The sequence below is a fragment of the Suricata suricatta genome, chromosome 2 (genome assembly GCF_006229205.1).
Source record: "Suricata suricatta isolate VVHF042 chromosome 2, meerkat_22Aug2017_6uvM2_HiC, whole genome shotgun sequence".
Lineage (NCBI taxonomy): Eukaryota > Metazoa > Chordata > Mammalia > Carnivora > Herpestidae > Suricata > Suricata suricatta.
Window position 1 is genome coordinate 89,789,478 of NC_043701.1, and position 25,119 is coordinate 89,814,596.

Genomic DNA, 25,119 nt, shown 5'->3' on the forward strand with positions numbered 1-25,119 from the left:
GGGAGTAATGTTGTACTAAAACATTACATTTACTAAAATCTCTTTAGTTTATCTTTTTACATACGTACGACACAGAAAATGAACCTGATTTTTAAAAACATACCGTTCTCCTTGTTTTCCACCACTTTTGGGGTTCACAAAAACTAAAAGCGGATGAGTGCCAGGAACAGGAGTAATCTAGAAGAAAAGTTGAATAGATGGACAAATTATTTACATAATGTATGAAGAGGACCCTTGTAATTTCTAATTCATGAAATACCAATTAGCAATTTGAGGAATCTGGCTCTTCAGTTCTGTAATATGGGTGGATAGATAGATCTGTTTAGTAACTCAGCTGAACCCCGTGCTTTGACTCTACCTACATCAACCGGCATACTCACTCCACAGAGAGAGGCAGGGTCCAGCTAGGTACGGGGCAGAGAGGAAGGCAGCTAAGAAGGAATGGTGACTGAAGAGACATGAGATGAAAACAAAAGATCCAATTGGTGGGACAGTGAGTAAACCAGCCAGAATGAAATAGAAGATAGTGGGAGGAGAAAGATTAGAGGAAAATAAAGGGACTAAATTACAGGGAGCCCCTATTTAATAGATGAAACCTGCATGAGTGGTTTGCGGCATGTGTGGAATTCATCTACCCAATCACTTGTCAGCGAGGATCTCAGTAAGATAATTTGAGGTCTCCTTCAGCCTAACTGCCCTCCAGGACACAATACTTCCTCAGTGTTTTCTTTCCCTGCCTGGGGAGTAGAAGGCCAGTTAATCAAGTCTGTTTGCTAAATAGGAATCCATAAACTGACTGTGCTCTTACTATATGCCGATAGTGATTGCTTGGTTGAACAAGAAAATGTGCCCGTCCTGGTGGAGTTTATATTCTAGTGGAGACATAGACAGTAGCAAGCAGATATGGAGTTAGTAGTGAAACATACCATGAAGAGAAATAAATCTAATAAAATGGTAGCACTTTATTGGTATGTAAGGGGGTAAAGCTCTCTTTGATAGGATGGTAAGGAAGATCTCTTGCATTTTACCTGACTTCAATGTTAACAGGTAGACTCTTAAATGGATGTTTTCCTAGTCAATCTACCACTATCTAAATCCTGTCTAAATACAGTTTGGCAATATCTATTTAGTAACAATATGCAGCTATTGGAGCCCTCTCCAGACTAAATTGAAAAGTTCTAGATCAGTGTATTTTTTTAAAGTAGATTCAAGCTATCCTTTATTGCTATGTTTTTTCTCTCTTAGAAAGTACTCTTAAATATGTAATGAGACAATTAAAAACAATCATTTTACCATATGATAGCCATTCTTTTTGTTAAAACTACATAAATTAAGATATTTTTCTAATGGAGTTTCCTCTGATCTTAAGTGAAGTATAATTTTTCTAGTGAATATAAGCACTGAGAAAATGTTAAAATTTTCACATTAGTTACAGAAGGCTGAGTAAAATATTCTTAATTTCTCTGCTCTTACTCAACTTGTTGTCATCTTTATCTACTCTATCTGTCTCTGTTTTACTTTCTTCTGTGAAAAGGATAGGGGTTCCTTGTTCCTGGTTTGGCTCTGAGCTGGATTTATAGCAACTTCACTGAAGCAAATGTGCTCAGTCAGTTAATACACAGAGTGCCTTGTAGGTTAAGCTACTGACTTGCAATGTGTCCCCTTCTCCCCTCATTTAAAAGCTAGAATAAATAAACACCCAAACAACTTACATTCAATTCCCTTTATTTTTCATCCTATTATAAAAACAGAACTCCTGAAGCTTGCACATTCAAAAAAAAAAGGTAATGCTAACAGATGTGGATTTTTATTTTTGCACCTAATTTGAATTGTTACTCCTTATTTTTAAATAAAGGTGAGAATCTCAAGATAAATAAAGGTTTTTGAGCAAAACATTAAGTCTAAACCCAAACACTCATTAAGATGATCTTCCGCAAACTCAACATTCAGCTTATAATTCTATTAAAATAAGTTAGATTATATTAAATTCACACGGGGTCAAATATTTGCAATGTATTTGAAAATATGTTTTGGAATGCTTTTTGCAAATACAAATATGCTGGGATATTTAAGGCATCATAACGATTCACCAAATAAAGGTCAATACCAAGCTACACAACAACTGTGTTCTAAGGTGCACATTATTACCAGCAAATAAATATCCCGCCAGAACACAGTTTATAGGATCTCAAAATACAAAAAGTGTAGATGTCATTTTTACATGGGGGTAAAAGGATAAATAGGTCAAATGGGTTAGAAAATAGAAGATAATTTAGGTAAAGAACAAATTTGAAGAATGGGGATGCTCTGTAAGCATAAAAGTCAAATATGCCAAATGGAAACACAGGAAGAATAAAATCCATTAGCAGTCTTTTCCTCAGATACCTTCTTATCACAAAGTAGGCTTACAAAATAAGACTACATAAAAATAAAACACTGAGAACTTCAGATATCTATTTATAAGTTACCTGACACTGTGAAATAGGGTCCCTTTGATACTGAGGTTGTATAAACTCCTGACCTAACACAATCTACATTTAAAGGATAATATGTGATTAAACACCAGCACCACTAAGACTCTAGTGTGAAGGGATCATTTAATGATGTTACCCTGGAAATGTCAGGGTTTTAAGCAAATCTGGCATATTTTTCAATGCCCTATTCAAAAAGCTTTAAAATCTGGCTATACTTTGTTACTATAAGAAGAAAGCCAATCCAGTAGAGTAAATTTGGAGGCCAGAAGACCAAAGATAAAATAACTAAATTTGAGAGCACCAAAACTATAGTGCATGATCATTTTCAAGTCTGACATGTTAAAAATAAACAACGACTTTGTGCACTACTACTCCTAGAAGAAGAAGAAGCACCTTACTGTCAAAGACTGCCACTGTCATTTTCTCCTGTCCCCCTTCATCTTTACTGAAAGAACCCTGGGCAAAAGGCAATTTTGAAAGACTGGCCCCTCCCATCACACCTGTCCCTTGGAAGCTGTTGCTGCTGTTTGCAGAATTTAAATATGTATTTCTTTTGAACAAGGTTAAGAAGGTGTAAGTTTTAGTGTCTTGCCACATAAGAATGCAAATAAATAGTCTAAGTAGGAAAAAAGGTGTCTATGTTTTTGTCTATAATTAGAAGTTGCTATGGACTGAATAGTGCTTCCCCAAATTTTATGTTGAAGCCCTGCCCCACAGCGTGGTGGTATTTGGAGGGAGAGGCTTTGGGACACAAGGAAGGCTAGATGAAGTCCTGAGAGTGGGCGCTTCAGGATGGGATTAGTGCCCTTAAAGAAGAAAGATCTACCCCCACTTCTGCACACAAAACGAGGTAGTGTTAGCACACAGAGAGATGGCAGCCACGGAAAAGCCAAGAGAAGAAGCCTCAGAATGAAATTTAATTTGTCACCCTGAATTTGAACTTCACAGCCTCTAGAACTGTGATAAATAAATGTCTCTTGTGTAAGCCATCCACCTAGGATATTTTATTACGGCAGCCCAAGACGACTAATACAGAAATGTTTTATGGAAACTCAAGACATGCTCTTTAAAAAGGAAGACTGAGAGCTGCTAGACATCTTCCTCTGGACACCAGCATGAAATCTGATATTTTAAGGACCAGCATCCATCTTTGATAATGAGGCAACCTTGAAGATGCCACAGATGAAGACAGGAAAGATAGTACCAGCCCTGACAAAAAATATAGAGCTGTCTTATTAGCCATACATCTGGAGATCCTCCTTCTAGATTTTATTTACATGAAAGAAAAATTGATGGCTATCTTCTCTAAACCACTGTTATGTTTTATTTGTTTTGGTCTCTTTTCTTTCTCTGTTACATGCTGCAGAACCTAATTGTAACTGGTATGAAAGATCCACAAGGGCACATAATTGACTACAGATGGAACCAGGCATAGAGACATCATACTTCATCAAACTTGTTAATATCCCCTGACTGAAGAACAGAGACTTCATATCAACATCCTTGAAGAGGCTCCATATTTTATTTTATTTTACATTATGCTATTCTCTATGTTGAGTATGGGAATACACATTTTCTTTTAATTCTTTTGTAACTCAAAGAGTATGAAATAAGGAAAGATATAGGTATTACTAGATACGTTAAATTTTTCAATTCAATTATATAATTCGAGGGGCTCCTGGGTGGCTCAGTTGGTTGAGCATCTGACTTTGGCTCAGGTCGAAATCTCACAGTCCGTGGGTTTGAGCCCCATGTCGGGCTCTGTGCTGAAAGGTCAGAGCCTAGAGCCTGCTTCAGATTCTGCGTCTCCCTCTCTCTCTGCCCCTCCCCCACTCATGCTCTGTTACTCTCTGTCTCAATAATGAATAAACATTTTTTAAAAATTTAAAAATTCTATATGATTTGAGATTTTGTTTTCCTGAGAAGAACTAACTCAGAGAATTCAGAATTCAGTCTAGCAGAAGTATTTCATATTGAAATGTAAATCATATATATTTAAAATAATTTAAGAAGATTAAAAGAATACAAAGTTTTCTTCATTTCTGAAACTCAGTTTATCTGATTTTGATGAACAAAGCTTTATGGAAATATCTTACACTAATTTTTTAAAATGTTTAAGTGGTATTTTTATTTTTATACTTTAAAAAACTTTATTATTTAAAAAATTTTAATGTCTTTATTTTGTTTTGAGAGACAGAGACAGAGAGTGAGCAGGGGAGGGGGCAGAGAGAGAGGGAGACACAATCTGAAGCAGGCTCCAGGCTCTGAGCTAGCTGTCAGCACAGAGCTCGATGCGGAGCTCGAACCCATGAACTGTGAGATCATGACCTGAGCCGAAGCCGGACGCTTAACTGACTGAGCTACATAGGTGCCTCAAGTTACTTTAAATAATGATTTACTACCATCCTAAAATATTGTACCTTTTTCTAATAGATTTTGGTGGAATGGGAGGAAAAAACAAAATAAATACATATAAAAAAATCCATCAGCCTAAACTTATTTGTTTTTGGAAGTAAATATTCATAGAGTATTTGAAATAATCTTAAGTGGAAGAATAGATAAAACAGAGGAAAGCAAGTTGCTCTGTTTGAAGCTCAAAAGAACCCTGACCATATTCTCAGCCTTCCATCATCCCACCATTCTGCTTGAGGCATCTCTACAGAACCCTGGGGTTTTCACACCAGTTTTGAAGGTACATTGGGATAGGGAATATGGTATAACAAAGACAGTAATGATGAAGGGAGGAAGTGTTTAAGACACCTGAAACCTTAAAGAATGGTTATAAGTTGCATAAAAAGGGCATTCCAGGAGATGAAAATTTATACTGGATTCTTCTCTTTAGAGATTAAAGCTAATCCTATGAAATCTTACTCAGAAAAGGGGACCATTTCATCTAGTAAATATTAAAGGGCGTGACTTGAGTCAGACTGGTTTTGGGTCCCTGTTTAAGGACTCCTCTATATATTCTCCTTCTTGGTAATCTTATTTCATCTGATGGTTTTAAGTACCATCAATAAGCCTTTCACTTCCAAATGTATCCTATGGTTTGAATTCTAGACCTACTTATTTGTCTGCCTACTTAACATCTCCATTTAGGTGTCCTACAGCACCAGAAATTTCTTTCCAAAACCTATTCACCCAGAATCTGCTCCAACTCAGTCACTCCATCATTTCAGGTGAATGGCCAAACATCTTAAAGATGTCCCTAATTTCTACTTTCTAATAAACCCCATACACAATCTGTCAGCATATCCTGCTGTCTCTTTCTTCAAAATACATGGAGAATCCATCTCTTCACCTTTCCTGCTCTGCTATGGACATGCCCTAAATAACTAGTTATAATCTCCAAACTAGACTCTTTGGTCCCTAACAATCTAACCCCAACAGGAGTAAGCCTTTCAACAGTTAAGTCAGGATTAGGTTACATTTTGTAATCTCTCTCAGATGGTAAGTCAGAGTTTTTACGCAGGCCTTGGAGACTCTGTACATCTAGCTCCTAGTCCTTCTCTATAGTAGGCTTCACCAGTTTCCGTGTTACTCAATCTGCTCCAACTGTACAGTTGTTCATGTTGATTCTAGAACTTGCCAGGCATGCGCTTGTCTTAGGGCTGCCCATCTCCTAGATATCAACAGGCTAAAGTTCCTCCCCTAAGTCTTCACTCAAACATCACACTTCAGTAAGGGAAAATCTAGGCATGTTATTTTAAATTAGAGACAACTCTAACTCTCCATACTGACACTTCTTACCGAAGTCCATTTTTTTTCCCATGTAGCTTATAAGCTGGCACATTATAAGGATGGGAACAAGGACTCAGTTTAAAGGTTGTCACATTACTTAAAATGTAGAGTAATAATTCTGCACTTAGGGAGTTAAACTGACAACGAAGAGCTAATTATGGAAGAGCCATCTGGCTTGAGGATCCTAAAGTAGTCATGGGACACACACACACACACACACACACACTCCAACCAAATAAGGAAAAATAATTGTATACACACACTATAAAGTTGTTTATAGTACGTGTGTGTGTGCGTGCACACGCAGTCTTGGTAATTAAAAGAATGAAATACTGCAAATAAGAAAGACAATAAGGACAGGGAGAAGCATTGCGCATGGGATAGCGCTGGCTCAGTTTTAGGTGTTTAAATATAAAAGCTCCCCGTTCTTTCTTGTGTTAAGAGTATTACAAACTAGACTTTGTAGTTTTCAAGTGACCCTTTTATTTGGAAATTCTTCTCAGACAATAATTAGGGACAAGGAAACTTCAGTTTAATATAGTTTAAAGCATGGTTCTGTTTCACTTATTTGTTCACATGCGAATACCTATCTGCATTTTTGTGTCGGGTGCATGTTAGAAATTGTAGTTTCAATTACATTGGAGCATATGTATTAAGTGTAAACCTATGGTATGAACGATGACAAAGACAGAGTGCCTAACCACCTCGATTTGAAGTCCCCTAGGACCTGGGTTAATTAATGAGACTCATCCTAAGGTTATACATGATCTATTACTTCCTCTAATTAGAAATAATAATCCTGATCATTATGCTGGTTAGCTGGAAAGAAGTAAGATGAATGTGCTTAACTATGATTAATAGTCTTCTTTAAGCAGTGTACATCTCTTCTGTCATGGACTTCTATGCAAACTGGGCTGCAACTCAATGTTTTTTCGTGATACACATTTTTTTAAACTCACAGAAAAATTAACTTTCTGGCATATCTTTTTATCTTTCCTGATAAAAAATAACCATGTTATTATTTTTAAGTGGATTTCTACAACAAAATTTATTTTTCCACTTTCCATTAGCTAGTCGATAATTTAATCCTTTACTTTCTTTTTCTAATTTCCTCCAAGTTATGTGAATATCTATGTATATCAATTTTAGTCCATATTGCTGATGTGAAAGACTATCACACATAATTATATACCAATGTTTCAAATTGAAACAAATTATGATAACAATAATTAAGGTATTTATTTACTGTCTTATAAGGCTGATGTCTACCCTGTCCTGACTAACAACTTTACCTGATAAATTCACATGCTAAAGAAAGTTATGAAAAGTTCTTATCTGGTTTTAGAGATGCAATATGTCCACAGAGAAAGGCAGGTGGTCAGAACAAGTTGGTCAGGAAGTTAGAGTTTGTATACCTGTTACACTTTGTTAACCAAGGAGCCTAGGTATCTTAGGAGTAAAAACACAGAAACTCTGAGTCAGAGTTTCCTTCTGAAACGTTGGCTTTACCACTGACTAACTGTGAGGCCCTGGAAATAATGTTACTTTTGAACATCAGTAACCTCATTTTGAAAATCATGATAATAACGATATACATTATATTTTTATTGGTAAAACTAAGGATACTTATCTCCTATCTTTATTGAGAAGATTCACTTACTTAGTAGGCATAAGATATTATCACAGTGTCTAGCATATACTGTCTGACAAACGGTGCACGTTTAACTTCTGTGTTGAGAAGCAGATTATCTAGCCCTGTGTGAAATGTAATTCTCCCTTCTGATATTTTCATCGCTAAATCCCAGTGTGACTAAAGATGTAATTAATCGATATTTGTAACTGCTGTATTAGACTTATAAATGTTGATATTTTTCACAGAAATTTAACATGATCATTTATTTTTTTCTATCAAAGTAGATAGACTTCATATTTGAGTCTTTTGGTGAGATTGCTAACCATACAGAGATGACTACCCAAAATTTACTCTTTTAATAATTAATTTTTAAACTTTCTAACCAATGTAATAATTTCATCATTTAGAATTTCTTCTTTTTAAAAATTTTTAAAATGTTTTTTATTTATTTTTGAGAGACAGACAGAGATAGTGTGAGCAGGGGAGGGTCAGAGAGAGGAAGATAGAGAATCAGAAGCAGGTTTCAGGCTCTGAGCTAGCCATGAGCACAGAGCCTGATGTAGGGCTCGAACCCACGAGCCATGAGATCATGACCTGAGCTGAAGCTGGATGTTTAACTGACTGAGCCACCCAGGCGCCCCTAGAATTTCTTCTTTATATATTTGAGTTTAATAACCCTTAAAAAATTCTGTTCACAACATGTTATTAGATCAAAAATAAATCACCAATCTGGTTGTTAGTATTTAAGCAACTATTATTAAATTTTTAATGAAATCTTTGAAATAATAAAGAACCATGCATTTAGGCAACTACTATGTGCTCTGAACTGTCCTTCCAATTTAAGAAATATAAAATACATAATTCATAGTATCATAGATAAAACAATTAATGAAAAGTGAAGATATAAAGTTATGTAAATTGAAGGTAAACACGTGACAAAATATATTTTTGTTTAGTAAGTGTTTGGTAAATGTTCCTGGAGAACATGAAACTTGAAGCATGTTGTTGTAAGAAAAGGAAATGAACATTAGGCGAGAGAAACATACAAGTAAAAAAGGAAAAAAAATGAACATACAATGTCACAAAGATTTAGCTGACTTCATGGGTTGTTTCTATGTTGGAGTGAGAAACAAAGGCAAATAAAGCAAATACATACATCCTCTAGGATGTTGTAAAATATAAGTTGAGAGAAATCTTACTGCTGATGTCAGAGATACCAGGGTACTAAAAACATGATTTTGAGCTATCTGTGTTTACTGAAACTGGAAATATATATGGAGTTTTATTAATTAAAACTAAAGAAAGATATGAATAAATCATAAATACAATTTATTATTTAACAATAAAAGTATCCACACAAATGAAATTAATTTTATTTTTTTCCTAGACATTTATTTTTTGCCACCAAAATAATTCTTCCAAATATATAAAAAACATATATGGGAAAGCAAAGTTTTATATAAGTAATATGTAGGCCTATAATGAATGTGGACATCTAGTAAGGATTTGCAAAACCTTCAGAATCACAAAAGATCTCTTACCATTTAGGTTCAAATGCAGATAATGCTGTAAGAGATTAATATAATCAGAGCGTCACTCTGTCAATCAAATATAAAACTGTCATCTTGATAAATTAATAAAGATCTTTCTGAAGTCCTCTGCTAAGCTAATCTGCACATTAAATAAATGTGTTGATAGCTGGACATATGTGCCTGTAAGAGCATAGAAGGAACAAATATGAAAGTCATAAAATTTGATTGAAGAAGTCATACCTGTAGGCCTTGCCCATCCACGGTCACGGAGTTGGCTCTTTGCATTTTGTTTTTGTCTGTTACTTTATTTGACGGCTGGGAACCACCTTTTTCCTTTTTCACTGTTGCTTGTCTTTCCTGTGAGGAGAAAATCTTTTATAAGAGTGTTGTTTTACTAAAAGGGGGAACACAAAGAAGACTTTATTGGCTACAGACTTGGGCCCATGCTCCTAATTTGGGAGTATTCTACTGAATACTAAGAAAGCTTTTGTTTGCAATAGTCCACATGATATAGGCACAATACAAATTATTATTTTATTCAATTATCTTCAAAAAAGTAATTATCACTTAAAAAAAGCCAGATGGTATTCCCCCTATTTGCCCCATCAGGACTCTTCATCAGAAGTTATCAAGGACAGTAAGGCTAATTATTTCCATAAGGAATGGTGGAAATAAATAATATGGAGTTACAATTTAAGAAGTTTGTTACTGAGCACTAATAACAAGGCTTATCCATGCAGGCAATATTGAAAATTAATACATGATGAACTTTTAAACTTCTATTTAGATCAAGCATGGCATAAAACTTAAAACCCACATTCCCTCCCAGCTATTCCTTTGTTTGTCATACTGGAAACAGTTCCTGGAGTTGTCTCCTTCCTGTTTCTATTTCCCGCCTCCCCACTCTTTCTTCAACCCAACCCAATGAAAGTTCATTGGGTTGAGTTAATCACCATTACTCCGCTGAATCTTCTAAAATCATTGATGACCTTCTCATTGCCACACCTATTGGTAAGGTTTCATCTTTTCCACTTTTTAGCAGCATTTGACAGAATTGACCGCTTCCTCCTGCTTGAACACTTGCCTCACTGGAGTTCTGGACACATCATTCTCTTACTCTTGGCTCTCTTCCTATTTCACTAATTGCTTCCTCAGAATCTCTCTCATTGGTTCTCTCTCTAGATTTATGATCTGTAACACTTAACCTCTTCCTTGAATGTCTCATCTTCACTATCTACCCTCACTCCCTAGGCAACTTCATCAAATCCCGAGGCTTTGAATTTCAATTTTATGAGGAAGATTTCTAAATTTATAGTTCCTGTTCAGACCTCTCCCTTAAACTTTACTTGCTACTTACAAATGCCCTTTCTACCTGTCCATGAGTGTCTAAAACACACATTAGTTTTAAAATATCCAAAAGTATTTTTTCTTGTATTTCCTGCCTACACTCCTTGAAAATAAATCCCAAACTGGATGATTACTCACCACCTCCAACAGTGCATACTTTAAACCTCTGCCATCTTCTTTGTCTGGATTACTGTAACCATCAACTAATCTGCTTCCATCTTTGTCTCCCTACAGTCAATTCTCTATACAACAGCCACGCTCATCCTAATCACTCCACTCCAGCTATGCCCATCTCCTCATTATTCCTTGATCACAAGCAAACTCTTAATTCAGAGCTTTGACCATCACTCTTCTCTCCGCTGGAAAGCTCTTTCTGTTGAGTATGTTTCTCCCTTATTTCAGGTTTCTGTTCAAATGTCAGAATACTCCCTTTAGTCTTCTTTTATAGAAATAAAAATATACTTTTATATAAAAGTATATATATGTATATGTAATATATACATATAATATATAATACATATATATACATATAATTATATACAGACAGACACACACACACACACACACACACACACTTTATTACAACTTCAAATGTTTTCTATTTAATTAATTTAATGCTGGTCTATCTCCACTTTTAGTCAAAGTTCCAGAAGAAAAAGTGCTTGGTCTGCTTCACTGTTTTACAGCAGATCCTAAATCAGTGCCTGACAAAAGTCAGGATAAATGAATGGAGAAATAAATGAATCAAGAATCAAACAATTTTTTAAATTTTTAAATAGTATTGTCTTAAGGATTCTGGGTCCATGTCTAGGCTTGGTGTGAAAAGTTGTTCTGATCAAAAAGAAATGTGTGCTTAAATATTTGAGGGACATATATTTTCTAGTCCCTATATTCGCTTCTTAAAGCATCATTTAAATTTCTGCAATTTTGGAAAATATTTTAACTGGACTTACAAGTAAAGCTCTTTTTAACTATATTAGAGCCAGATGGATCAGAAAATTTCTCAGACCAAAATAGATGCTAATCAATATAGTCCATTTACCTTACAATTTCATGGTGTAAAATCACTGAATATATTTTTCTGTGTGGCTAAAAATGGATTGTGTAATAGGATTCCTGAAATTCACATTCTTTGGAAAACGAGGTACTTTCACATAAGCATAATTTCTGGCAAAAATATTGATTTTTTAAAGATAGATCATTCTTTCTAAACTTACAAATTACAATTTTGTCCCTAGAGAGTTAAGAGTATAATGCATAGAAAGAGTGGATTATAGGATGAGGTTTGGAGTCAGAAAGCCTGAGCTGAATACATCACTGTTACTTAAATGTTATGTAACCTTGTAGCACTTAACTCTTACTCAAAATGGAGATAGCAATACCTATTTCTCAGCGTTTTGCAAAATTTAATGGAAAACACAAACTTCTAACATTGTGTTTGTATTAGAATACACGCTCAATAAACGAAAGTTATTACAAATAAGAAAGTGCAGCTCCCTCTAGGGTGCTCATTAGTATTGGTATTATGCAAAGCATTTTTTTATTTCCAACTGCATAAATGTATAAAAATTTGCACTTAGTTACATTAAGTACCTTAAATAAGCAAGTCTCAGTGATTACATTTAAAAATCCATACCTTATATGAGTAGTCACAAAATATAATCCTGGGGGTAATGAGAATAACTTCTTTATGGGTTCTTGTATGCAGATATATCAAACATGCAATACTCTATAAAATACTCTATAAAAATCTATAGTGTAGAAGATATACCTTATCTTGTATACCTTATATTTTATCATACCTTATGTTCTAGAATTTTGATATATAATCCAACAATTGTCATTTGGCATTTAATTCCTAAAATGCTTAGGTCACAAGAATTAAATAAAATTTAAGTTGGTTAGTCTTACTGAAACTGGGTATTTGTGACCAAACTATTTATACATGTAATGCTGGAAATTTAAGACATGGCGGTGTATGTTTGTAAAGAGCTACCAAATAATCCATTAACTTGACTTTATTTTTAGCCATGCACATAGCTGGGGAAATTCCTTTACTGGTAAGACTCTCCAACTAGTAAAAAGAAGTTGACTAGGTAGCTTCAGGTCTCTCCCAGAAGTCATCTTTCTGAGTAAATTGGAGTAGATGAAATAAATGTTTGTAAGATATAAAAACAAAATTGTAAATCCTACCTTGAGTGTTTCACTAAGATTTTATTTTTGAAATCTAAAATTATAAGAGGCACACAACAAGTTAATAGAAAAATTTTCAGTACATTCACCTGTATGTGAATTTTATTATATAATCTAGATAATGCTAACAGTAAACATGTGTTTAAACATTCTCTCTCTCTCTCTCTCTCTCTCTCTCTCTCTTACACAGACCTCAAAGACACCAAGTGGTTTCTTTGGTTGGGAGAAATATGCCTAGTAGGTAGAATGTGTGGAATTAATCAAGGCTGAAAATTATAAACAGGAGAAACTCATAAGTATTTACTTTTTCTCCAGAGTTGTTTTATTATACTCATTTGTTTTATTTTTATTTTCAAATTGTAGAGTAGTCTCAACGAAATACCTACTATCCTTAAGCCGCATAAGCTCACAGAAGGATAGTTGGATACGTTTTCCTATTTCCACTGAGAAAATGTTTACTTCTTTACTATTTTATATCAGGGACAGGAAGGGAGAAGCAATTGCATCTTTGAAAGATCTGATGTCCACAAAAATTCCACTAGCTTGTTTTGGGGGTTAATTAACTCTGAATGGCAGATCTCTATTGTGATACTTAAGAGAATTACTTCCAGTGTTGAGGTTATTGAAAAGTTTCAAGAACAACTCACCAACCTCATTTTGAATCATCATTTAGAATAAAATAGCTCTCTGATAATGGGGCAGTGGTCAACACTTCACCATCTGCTTTTTTTTTTACAGTTTTGGGCTTTAAACCACAAAATAAATTACCTTATTATAATCAAGACAAATTTTGTTCTGCCAGAGAAATTATCCCAGAAATAAAAAGAGTTAGAAATTTATTGTTCTAATCAATAGAAATTATTGAAACACTGAAAGGAGCTACTCGAGCCCACAAAAAAAAATAGAAAATATGACTACAAAAAATAAATGTAGTTATTAATATTTCAGCATTTTCAAGAATCAGCCATTTTTGGTTGCTATGCAGACATTTTGAATATAGAATTTGGTGTTTTGTGATCCTCAGACTCTAAATAGTACAACAGATCTTAACTGGGGGACATATTGTAACAGAATTCCAAAACAGATAATCACCATAATTAACCAAGAAGAAAAGCTGAAAGGACCATTCACAGAAAACAGAAAGATAAAATAAATTAAATAAAAAGACCTCCCTTTAAACCTGTACTCTAAAAAAATTTTTTTATATCATGCTGATTCTCAGAGGTATAGTATTTGTGCATTGCTGAAAACCACGGTCACAAAAGGGATGTTTACCACTTGAGTCTGCTGTTATTGATCACTCATACAAGCAGCAAGTGATGATTACCTCGAGCACAGGGCTCTCTTCTTTTTGTCCAATCTCAGCATGTGAGACAGGCTGCAGCAAAGCACCTCCATTGGTACAAAGCCACGCAAGGGTGGGCTGGTGCCCTGCTGCAACAGCATCCTTCTCGCTAGTCCTGGAACTTGCTTTCTCTGTTACAGCACCACTTGCCTGAGTTGAGATGTAGCCCTTTCTGCCACTGGAGCTGGGCCCCAGGAATTTCCCAGGGACACTAGAACTTGAACCCAAGGTAACACTTAGATATTCCCAATATACAATTTTCTTCTCGGTGAAGCAGATGTGCCACCAAATTCAGTGGTGCTTAGAAGGGTATGGGCTCCATGAAAGCAAGGCTGACAGCTGCAAAGCTGCACTTTTAATTATTGTGACCTTATTATGAAATTGGAGTTGTTTCCTCCCGAGAGAAACGAATTCACTTGGAAGATAGCAAAGGCTCTGAATCTATGAGGAATCCACGGTAGTTGCAGCAAAATTTATTATGGCTGAGTAGCAAAGGAGTCTTGATTAAAAAAAAAAAGTTTAGAAATCTTTAAACATAAATATAATAACTGATATAAAGATTTTCATTTATTTTTAAATTTAGTTAAGTAAGGACTTATTAAAAAACAAAAACTACTTTGGGCAAAGTCCTAAGTGTGGGCATGGAGGCTGAATCCCAGATTTATCTTATTTGCCAGGCAAACTTGGGCAAGTTACTTGCTATCTCTAAGCCACCACTGAGTTCACCTATAAAATGAATGTGTGATAATAAATCGAGAAAATGTAGATAAAGGTACCAGCATAAAATAGGCATTTAGCAAATGGCAGAATTTTTAAAACACAAAAAAGTATATTGCCACACTTTGTCATTTAACTCATCACACTTATGCTGCTTAGATCACAGTAGTGCAAGATGGGTGTTGCGAAGAAATACTTCATTTACTTTGTAGTATTTCATGTGTTCGTTGTGTCCCCATTTCTGGGGATAAGTGGTTCTGTGATCCAGGTGGAGTCTTCTGGGGCAGATGGGAGACAAAAAGTTTGACAGAATGGAAGCTAGCCTTAAAGGACTTGGGGTGCTACTCACCAACTAAACCTGCAACTTGGTCCACAAGTCCTGTTTGTCACACATCATACACGATGTGGCTGTTTTCTCTTAGGGTAATATTATATTGGGTATAAACCACTTACAAGATTTCTGCTCAATAAATCCTGACTGTAAGGAATGAAATATAGGCATGAGAAAGCCCATACCCAAATCTTTTGCTTTGGGCTATTTGTCAGCATATGGTTGTGACTTTATAAAACCACATGTGTGCATACGTACCTCATTCATTCCCTCTCTATTCCCTCTGTAACCATCATCATGGACGTGTTGCGCCAAAAGTTAAAAGCAAGGAGATCGTGCTCTTGCTTGTTCATACTCATCATGTCTTTCAAGTAGCTGAGTTACATGCTCCACATAGTGATTAATATGGTGCCCCCATCTGTTAAGGCCAGCTCAAAGTAGGAGTTGTTACATTATTATAACCATCTGATTTAATTATTACTCAAACTATTAAATTATGAGTGTAAAATAAGTTGTTTCTGTGAAAATAACTCACATGCTTTGGAAGGACGCAATAATACACGGGGTGTGTGTGTGTGTGTAGTAGGAGGAGTCTAGTTGGGTTTGGACACAGTGACTGTAAACACTTTGAAAATTAATAAAAATTGACAATTATTGGGGTGCCTAAGTGGCTCAGTCAGTTAGGTGACCAACTTGATTTTGGCTCAGGTCATGACCTCACAGTCGTGAGATCGAGCCTCATGTCAGGCTCTTCACTGACAGCATGGAGCTTACTTAGGATTGTCTGTCTCCCTCTCTCTCTGCTCCTCCCCTGCTTATGCTCTCTCTCTCAAAATAAATAAACTTTAAAATATATTAAGAGTCATTTAACACTCAAATTGCTTTATAGATGTCCATTTTTGCTCTATGTTAAAAAAATTGAAAATAATTGAAGACAATTATTTTCATAAATAAATGAATATCTTACCATGAAATAAGGAATGCTTTACTTATGCTTCAAAACAATTGATAACCGAAACTTTTCATGGGTGATAAGACGGTGATATACATAGGAAAGGCTGTACACCTTAAATCTGCATCAAAGGTGTAGCCAATAAATACGCTTTTACGTATTTCACATGAGATGTTGAAGATAGGTCTATATTTTTCCATAAGTTGGCCCACATATATATTAACCTAACAATACCTAACAAGCCATTATTCCTAATAGTGTAACAAAGGGATTCATGTGTGTGTGTGTGTGTTCACACACTCACCAGTGAATATATCCACATATGGACTTATGAAAATTTTTGGAAAAACATAGTTGAAAAAACTCATATGATGAGTGAAAGTCTAAGTTAATATAAACCAATATATTGCCAGGAAAAAAAAGGCAATGTAGAAGACTTATAATAACTTTACTGAAAAGTACAACTTCAGTCTATTTATTCTTTTCATATGATGCAGATTATATGGTTGGATATAAGAGACCAATGGAGATTATCAAGTCTAAAGAGAAAAAATTAAATGTCAAATATAGTGACTATATTCGGGGGCAAAAATAAGCTGAAACACCTAAATATACAAAATCAGTTCTCTTACACTTAAATAATTAAACTAAGTGATAAAATTTCCAAGAACTTGTGTCACTTGAGTGTGTGATTCAACATTTCTCTTTTATAATAATCATGATAATAATGGCATCAACTGACTTAAAAGAATACAAAATTAACTTAATATTTCTCTTAGGTTAGAAACATTATTGTTTCAAGCATATTTTTTAAGTATATCTCTGATTACAAAATGAAAGTTTTAAAGGTTGCATGAAGCAATCTACACTAATTGGAAAACTTTTTGGGCAGAGAGTGGAGAGAGGTTACCACATTTTGTACAATTATGTTTTCCTCTAAATAAATTCATATTCTTATATAGTATTTTTATCCTATAAATAATATTTCTCATAAGGAAGCTGATTCAAATTATAATTTTAGGGGAAACAATACCATCTGAATATATCCTTTAAAGATAAAAATAAATGAGGGGAACCTGCATGGCTCAGTCAGTTGAATGTCTGGCTCTTGGCTTCAGCTCAGTTCATGATCTCACTGTCTGTGGGATCGAGCCCCACATCATGCTTTGCACTGACAGCACGAAGCCTGCTTGTGATTCTCTGTGTCCCCGTCTCTCTGCCCCTTCCTCTCTCTGTGTCACTCTCTCAAAATAAATAAACATTAAGAAAAAGACAAAAACAATTGAATAGAATAGGGTCACTGAAAAATGTGGAGGCTTCCTTTTATTAATACAAAGAGAAGCCAGCACTTAACTGAAAATAAATGGTGTGACAATACTTATGTTTATTTTCAAAATAGAAGTCATTTTTTCTGTGATTATTTTATTTCAATGACTTTCTAGATAATGTCATATGCTACGTGATTAATGCAGATGTGCTCTTTTTTTAAATGATGGGCACTTCAAAGTGAGCAAGGGTTTCTCAACCTGCTACACTGAAAACTGCATTTCATTGGTATAGAGCTTTGATTGTTTGGGCTTTTGTAAGGTGTTTACATTCTAACTTGACAAATAGGAGTGATGGTATTCTTATACACAGGTCAAAACTCATTGTGAAATAACTTTTATTTTTCTTTGTATACTTTGTTTCACATAACATTTTGCTTTCCTAATGTTTGTCACAAAAGTAGATTGAAACATTTTCAAGCATATCCCATCATGAAAATATAAATCTCCCTGGGTCTCCCGGGTGGCTCAGTCAGTTAAGGTCTGGCTCGAGTCCTGACCTTGTGGTTTGTGAGTTTGAGCCCTGTATCAGGCTCTGTGCTAATGGGGCAGAGCCTGCTTGAGAGTCTGTCTCTTTCTCTCTCTCTGCCCCTCCTCAACATGCTCTCTCTCTCTCACACACAAAATAAATTAAAAAATAATAATAAACTTTAAAAAAGAAAACATAAATATCCCCAATTCCAAATATCAGAATATGAGACAAAATGAACTAACAAATTGATATTAGTAGGTCATTGAGATACCCCCACATATTCATTATAACAATGAAAAGATCTAAAATGACCTATAATGGCCAAGTGTGAAAACCATTTTTGCTTACGCACCTCAGGGACTGAAACTCCTGAAGTGGACAGAGTCTGCTGAAAAAGAGAAGTTCATATTAAAGCTGAAAATAACAAAAATCAAACTGAAAACAAATGCCAATGAAGGTTCTTATACCACTATTCTTATTCTCCTGTGAAATAAATGAATAAATATAAAATGCATTTCCTTGTCATATTTTTTCTGCTTAATTCCATTACATAAATGAATAAATATCTTGTCACAAAATAAGGAATGCTCTAATGCAGAATCGGTTAGGTTGTGAATTACTTATCCAAAATGCAACTCCATCCACTCAAAGGAGATCGATCAACATTGTTGGCTTGCTTTATAGACCTCTCTGAACCAATGCTGATATATTACATTCATATTTTGCAATAAGAACTCATCTCTAAGTTTTGTTATCCTTCATAAACCATTCCTACTAATTTTTTTAGTTGCCCATTTACCCGGCCCACTTTTCCATTTTCCAGTCCAACTCTCATTCCTTGCTAAAGTTACTCAGTATCTGTTTGATGGAGACATAGCTTATGGTGTTGATTTTATTTTGGGATTTTTCTGGAAATAAGAAAAAAATATTCCATTAGCATCAATAAAAAATAAAAATATTAGTAAATAAGTAGAAAAATTATACTTGAGAATAATTTAAAAAAAAGAAAAAGATGATATTAAACACACTGAAGTTGGTCTTCATGACCCTGCATTTTCAATTATTCACCAGCCCTCCTTTTCTGAATCACAGTGGGAAGCTTTTTTTCTGGCAAATCACATACACAATACTAGGTTAAGTGTTCTAATGGTGGGTGTGTGTGGTGAAGCTACGCATGAACACGAGGAGGTCTTAGACATTTGTGTGTCTCTGAAAAGGAGGGAGTGGTCAGTATGTCGGTTTACCCCCAGGACTGGGCTATGTGAAGGCAACTCTAAATGGATATCCAAGATGGGTCTGAAAAATCGGAGTATACAAGTATTAGTTGACTCCCTTAGGCAGTGTAAGTCCAAGAAGGCAGAAAGAACCAGAAGAATAAAGAGCTATGTCTGAGGTTAATGCAGTAGAGGTGACTTCCCAGCTACTCAGCATAGAGGACCTGAAGGATCCAGTGCATGCACACGTGGATCAGAAGGAGGGGTCCAGAGAAGCCATAGAGAAATTTGAAGTGCCCAGGAAAACAACTCTATGTAGAAGATATTTTTGTCATGTAAGTAAATATTTCAGCTGAAGATTTTGCATCAAAAGAAGTCATGAAAGGATGAACTTGGGTTAACTGGCCCATGAACAGAAAAACCTTATGGAAGTATTTGCCATTTCTCAGATGGACTGAAAACAGATTTAACAGAACTTCCACTGAACACTTTCTGATTTCAGTAATATTCTTGACTTTTGAGTCCAAGTCAGTCTATATAAAACCTGGGATAATGGGTGGTGGGAAAAATGTGCTAACTTCAATCTAGGTCACTTCAAATTTCTTTTGTCAGCTTTCCTATTTTTTCTTTCTCAGCTCTTAGTTCAAGCTTAGACCTGAATAAACATTTTAAGGCATGACTGTAATTCTTCTATTTTTATTCTAATGTATAAAGGTTTGCTCTCCCTCCAACCCAGATGAAGTGTCTTATCCTGTGATTCCTGATTCCTCATCCCATCCTATGCCATGAGCCCAGGAAAAGTCCCAGAGTCTCTCAAGCAAATATTAGGATGCCCATCAGTCTTCAGGACATGAGCCACAGATGCCTTCTATCTTAGGGAGAATCAATGCTCACCTTACATGTCACTACAGAGCAAGGCAATGGAAAGCCAAGTGAAAAGATTATAGTTGTCAAAATGGTTTACAGTAACAGCAAGTGCAATGAAAAAAATCTCAAATGGATACTGTCCACCCTACCTCAACCACACAAAAAAATCTATAAGACATTTTTGAGATATATTTTAGCATTTGAATATAGATAGGATAATGACTAATACTATGGAATTATTGTTAATATTCCTAAGTATGATAATAGTATGGAAATTGTATAAAAAAGTGTCCTTAATCTTAGAAGATGCTTACTGACATATTTAGAGATGTAGTGTCATACTACCTACAATTTATATGTAAAAGATTCAACTTAAAAAAATAAGTATTTCTGCATGTATGATAAAAATAATAAAAGAGGCTGATGCTATATTGGATTCATGTGGCTCAATGTCACAAAAAGCAAAAATTATGCCAAATGGATTATGAAAACCCTATTTGAAGGCATTTTCTCCCCAAAAGACAAATTAGGATGAAATTGCCCTGCCTGGCACTTTGTTACCAGTTGTGTGGGAATTTGGTCATTTACAGACATTCATGTTTGCAAGGCTACTTCCTTCTTAAGGTAGTGGGAATATGTCATCTACTGAGAGTGAGTGATGTTGGAAGAGAAGTAGTGACATGAAGAAAGTAAGGAAATAATAGAAAGTTTGTCACCCCCTCTCTGAGAATAGGAAAGGATTTGACCAAGAATAAGTAACAGAGTCAAGAAAATTGAGAGAGCAGCAGGGCAAGAAGTCATAAATGTGAAAGAGAGAAAGCCACCAGCTCAGTGAACTGTCTCTAGCAACACTCAAACATCTGACAGCAACACTAAAAATTCTTTCCAGGAATAAGAGTGATGAAACAATGTATATATAAGTTCACTTATAATCAGCTAACGTGCCTCTCAATGGCTTACCCTTGAGTTACCATAAGAAAACTATGCTATCCAGGTAAAAGACAAAGAAGAAACTTGTTAGAGAACAAATTCAGATATTATATTACTTCAATTATACTCTTCTGTATATGCTTTCTAAATATCAGGGACGAGCAGAGTAAATGTTTTAGCTTTTTGAAAATTATCTTGAGTGTATAATTTCAAATGTAATATATTTTTAATCAGAATTAATACAGGGACTGTATATTTGTATTTAATCAAACGTAAGGTGTGACTACAGAGAAATGTGATTGATTTTATTTAATCAGTATCATTTTAATATTAAATAGAATACACAGTGCCGATAATTAGTTTAAAAGATGCATTTGTCTTCAGGGCACTTATTAAGTTCAACCTAATATCAAAGAATTTTTAAAAATTCTATTATTCTAAAGTACGGAGATATCTCTTGTCTTCATAGTTTCTCACATGTAATCATTTTAAATTGACAATTTAATCCAAATTGTCATAGGATAAAGAAAAATCTTTGGTGGAGAGATTGTTGGAGGTTGGAGTTAAAAATATAATAAGAACATAGTACTCACATTAAAGGGTCATCAGTTATTTCAAGACTAAAGTAAAATTAACAGAATTCTATGCTCTACCTATTTGGGATGTTCCTATTTTTGAAAAATCACTTCCATGTTTATTGTCTCATTTAATCCTCCCTATTGGCCAAGATACTTCACTTCTCAGACTGAGAAACATAATTAGCCTAAGAAAATAAAGGTAATAATAGATTCAAATACAGTGTTTCTCTGTCTCAGGCTCCATTTTTTCAAACAACAAGTTCAATAAGAATTTTGTTCTAAGTTTCTTTCTAGCCATGCCTCTATTTTTAGCGTGATTTGAAAACCACATTATTTTAAAACATTGAACACTGGGAGGTATTTAGAGACCACAATATATATGTTCTGCCCGAAAGATGTGGCTTGAATATCGATATGGATTAATTTAACATAATCACTTCTACTATAGTGGTAAATTAAGGTGGCCAAATAAAACGATTATGTTTTTGTACTTTTTAAAATGTTTATTTATTTATATTGAATGGTAAAGGGCAGAGAGAGAGACAGAGAGAGAGAGAGAGAGAGAGAGAGAGAGAGAGAGAGAGAGAGAGAGAAGGAATCCAAAGCAGGCTCTGCTCACAAACCATGAGATCATGACCAGAACCGAGATGAGGAGTAGATGCTTAACTGAAGGAGTCATCCAGGCGCCCTTTAATAAAACTGTTTTAAATACCTGCTTTCTTTATATGCAAAAGGATATCTCTGGCATCAAAAAAGAAGTGAGAGAGTAAAAGCAATCTGGAAAAGGACAACTGACTTCCTAAAATGGTACAGTGTCTCAGCCTTAAAGGGAAGTTATTATATCATACCTGATATCATCTCTACCATCTAGAAACTAAACACAGTTGCCTTTTCTAAATTTTACTGTCACATTCCAGATTCATAATTCGTTTAACCTTTTAGGATTTTGCAGGTCCCTAAGTGAGTATACTCACACAGTTAACCACAAAAGTGTGAGAAGGAAGACCAAAAAAAAGGTCTTGAGTGAGACCAAAATAATTTCTATACCATAAATAATTTTTATAGCCAATGATTATTTCAGTGTATGGCAGGTATGTCAATTAGAAGGATCATTAATATTTTTCTTTTCCATCAGTACTTTGACATATCTAATTAAAATGCAACTACCAGAAATAAAAATTTTTAGAAGATACACATATTAAAATCTTATTCAAAACCCCTGACTAATCACTACTCAAATGGAGCCAAAATTTTAAGCTTGTGACAACATGAATTTAATGGTAAAAATATTTTTTAAATAAGATAATTTCATTAATTTTGTCATTTTAATTGCTCACAAAAATGTCCATTCTTACTCTTGTAAGTGTGATCGTTTACTCATGTTTGCAGAGTTTTGCTCAGGAGATACTGCACAGAAGGAATTGGAAGATTCCATCCTTCATGGCTCCCTCAGTATGGATGCATGTTTGTATCTAGAAAGGAAACACCCAGGACCTTCAGGGAATGCACATCTAATGCAGTGGATATTTGGAAACTTAAGGAACACTAAGTGTTTTCAATAAAAATATTAAAAAAATGTATCTTTATAGAGATACCCAAATCATTTCGAACATAGATTTCTACATATAAAAGAATCAGCAAGAACTAAGCCCTTCCCAATGTTATTGTTACTGTCTTTCCCTCCTGATTACCTAGTGAAATGAAACCATTAGAAATGTTATTGTAACTTGGCCAGGTCTCATAAAATCATCAGAAGCCCAGATGGTTGAAGAAGGAAGGGTTCTTCAGCTTCTTTTTTAGCTCCGATCCACAGTAAGAATATGTGTATGTTTACATGCTCGTAAAATAAATTCACAAAGACCACTTAATCACATATACACCACCCTCTGATATATTCGGTTTTCTCATCTCTTCCCTGCAATTCTCTTCGGCTTTACTAATGGCTTTTTTTCCCCATTCCTTTTTGAAATGCTGATCTAGATACCTTGAATGAATTCATGCCTCAGCAGATGTTGGGGACTAAAGCATGAACGTAAAAACTGGATTTAGGACGTGGAATTTGGGTAGGGCATGTATTGCTTCTGCCACTTGCATGTTGTGTGACTCAGTAAATTTCTTAAATCTGTGTTTCATTTCCTCACATGTCCAGTGGACATGATTAACTACAGCTACCTTTAGAATTAAAAGGACATCTAACAAATTTAAGTTTCCAATAAATGATAACTTTTATTAACCTGAGAACTAAATGATTCCCTGCATTTCTACTGTCTGTCTGTAGCTTTACCAAAAAAGGACTAATCACGCTTTCTTCATCTGAAACTATTTTTGTTGCTCATAAGTATATGTGAACCAACAGATTTTTTTAAAATGAGACATCAATGTTAGGTCTATTTCAGTAGAGAGGAAGAAGTAAAGATGCAGGGGGGGAGACAAGAGATCAAAAAGAGAAAGCAATAGAGAAAAAAGGAGAGGGAGACAGGAGAGGCTAAGAAAACCACAAGAAGAACAAAGTTCTCCTTGCCATTCTCCTCAATCCTCAAATGCACCATGGATACATAACTGCATCTACCATTTCAGAAATGAATGCCCTTTCATTCCAAGAAAACAATGAAACTGAGTAGAGGAGGGACGGGAGCTAATACTGAGAGCATGGCTTTAGTTTTTGTTTGAAGTACTGAAAAATCCTTAACCATCAGATTCAGCCATCTACAACATGCACTCTAAAATAAAATGCACATGTCTTATTATTTAATAATTATCAAATAATTCTTGAGAACTCTTACTTTACATAAAGATAGTTAACAGATAGCTATTTATGTGTATGTATATGTGTACATGATTATGTTTGTGATTTTGGGGACAGGTATCAGAGTGTAGTTGGTAGTTTTAAATAAAAGAGTACCCTCAAGGGACACCTGGGTGGCTCAGTTGGTTAAGCACTGGAGTTTGGCTCAGGTCATGATCATATGATTGGTGAGATTGAGGCCTGCCTCAGGATCTCTGCTATCAGCACAGAGCCTGCTGTGGTCTTCTGTACCCCTCTCTTTGTCCCTCCCCTACTGGTTCATATTCTCTCTCTCTCTCAAAATAAATAAATAAACTTTTTTTAAAGCACCCTCAAGAAACCACACCTAATGTAATAGATGAATACCTATTAAATTTTATGTAAATAAAATTCATCAAAAAATATTTCCTGTATGCCTATTATTTTTCTCAACATGATCCCGTTCTCAAAATGTATCACTTTGGCTCTCTAAAATACAGAAAAAAAATCACTGTAGGTAGTGAAAAAATATGGATAATAATATTTAGAATTAAAGTATTAGGCTGCTAAGTTTTCCTTTACATCAATCTTGGGGAAAAATTCTCAAATTTAAAAATAAGTAGGTTACAATAAAATTTGTTCTCTCTAAACATCCACTGTTCTCACAGCAAAGCATTTTCTAACCAGGTTAAAGTCCAATTCTACAT

At 34.9% G+C, this 25,119-nt stretch overlaps 1 protein-coding gene across 1 annotated transcript in view; it reads right to left on the reverse strand.

The window, feature by feature from the left end:
- LOC115275305 (diacylglycerol kinase beta) overlaps positions 1-25,119 on the reverse strand; it is a 296,124-nt gene that overhangs the window by 44,088 nt on the left and 226,917 nt on the right. The window contains exons 14-16 of the mRNA XM_029919005.1: positions 18,412-18,447; positions 9,618-9,734; positions 104-177 (exon numbers count right to left, since the gene is read on the reverse strand). Of these exons, the coding sequence (XP_029774865.1) occupies positions 104-177; positions 9,618-9,734; positions 18,412-18,447 (227 nt within the window). The remainder of the gene's footprint in view (positions 1-103; positions 178-9,617; positions 9,735-18,411; positions 18,448-25,119) is intronic.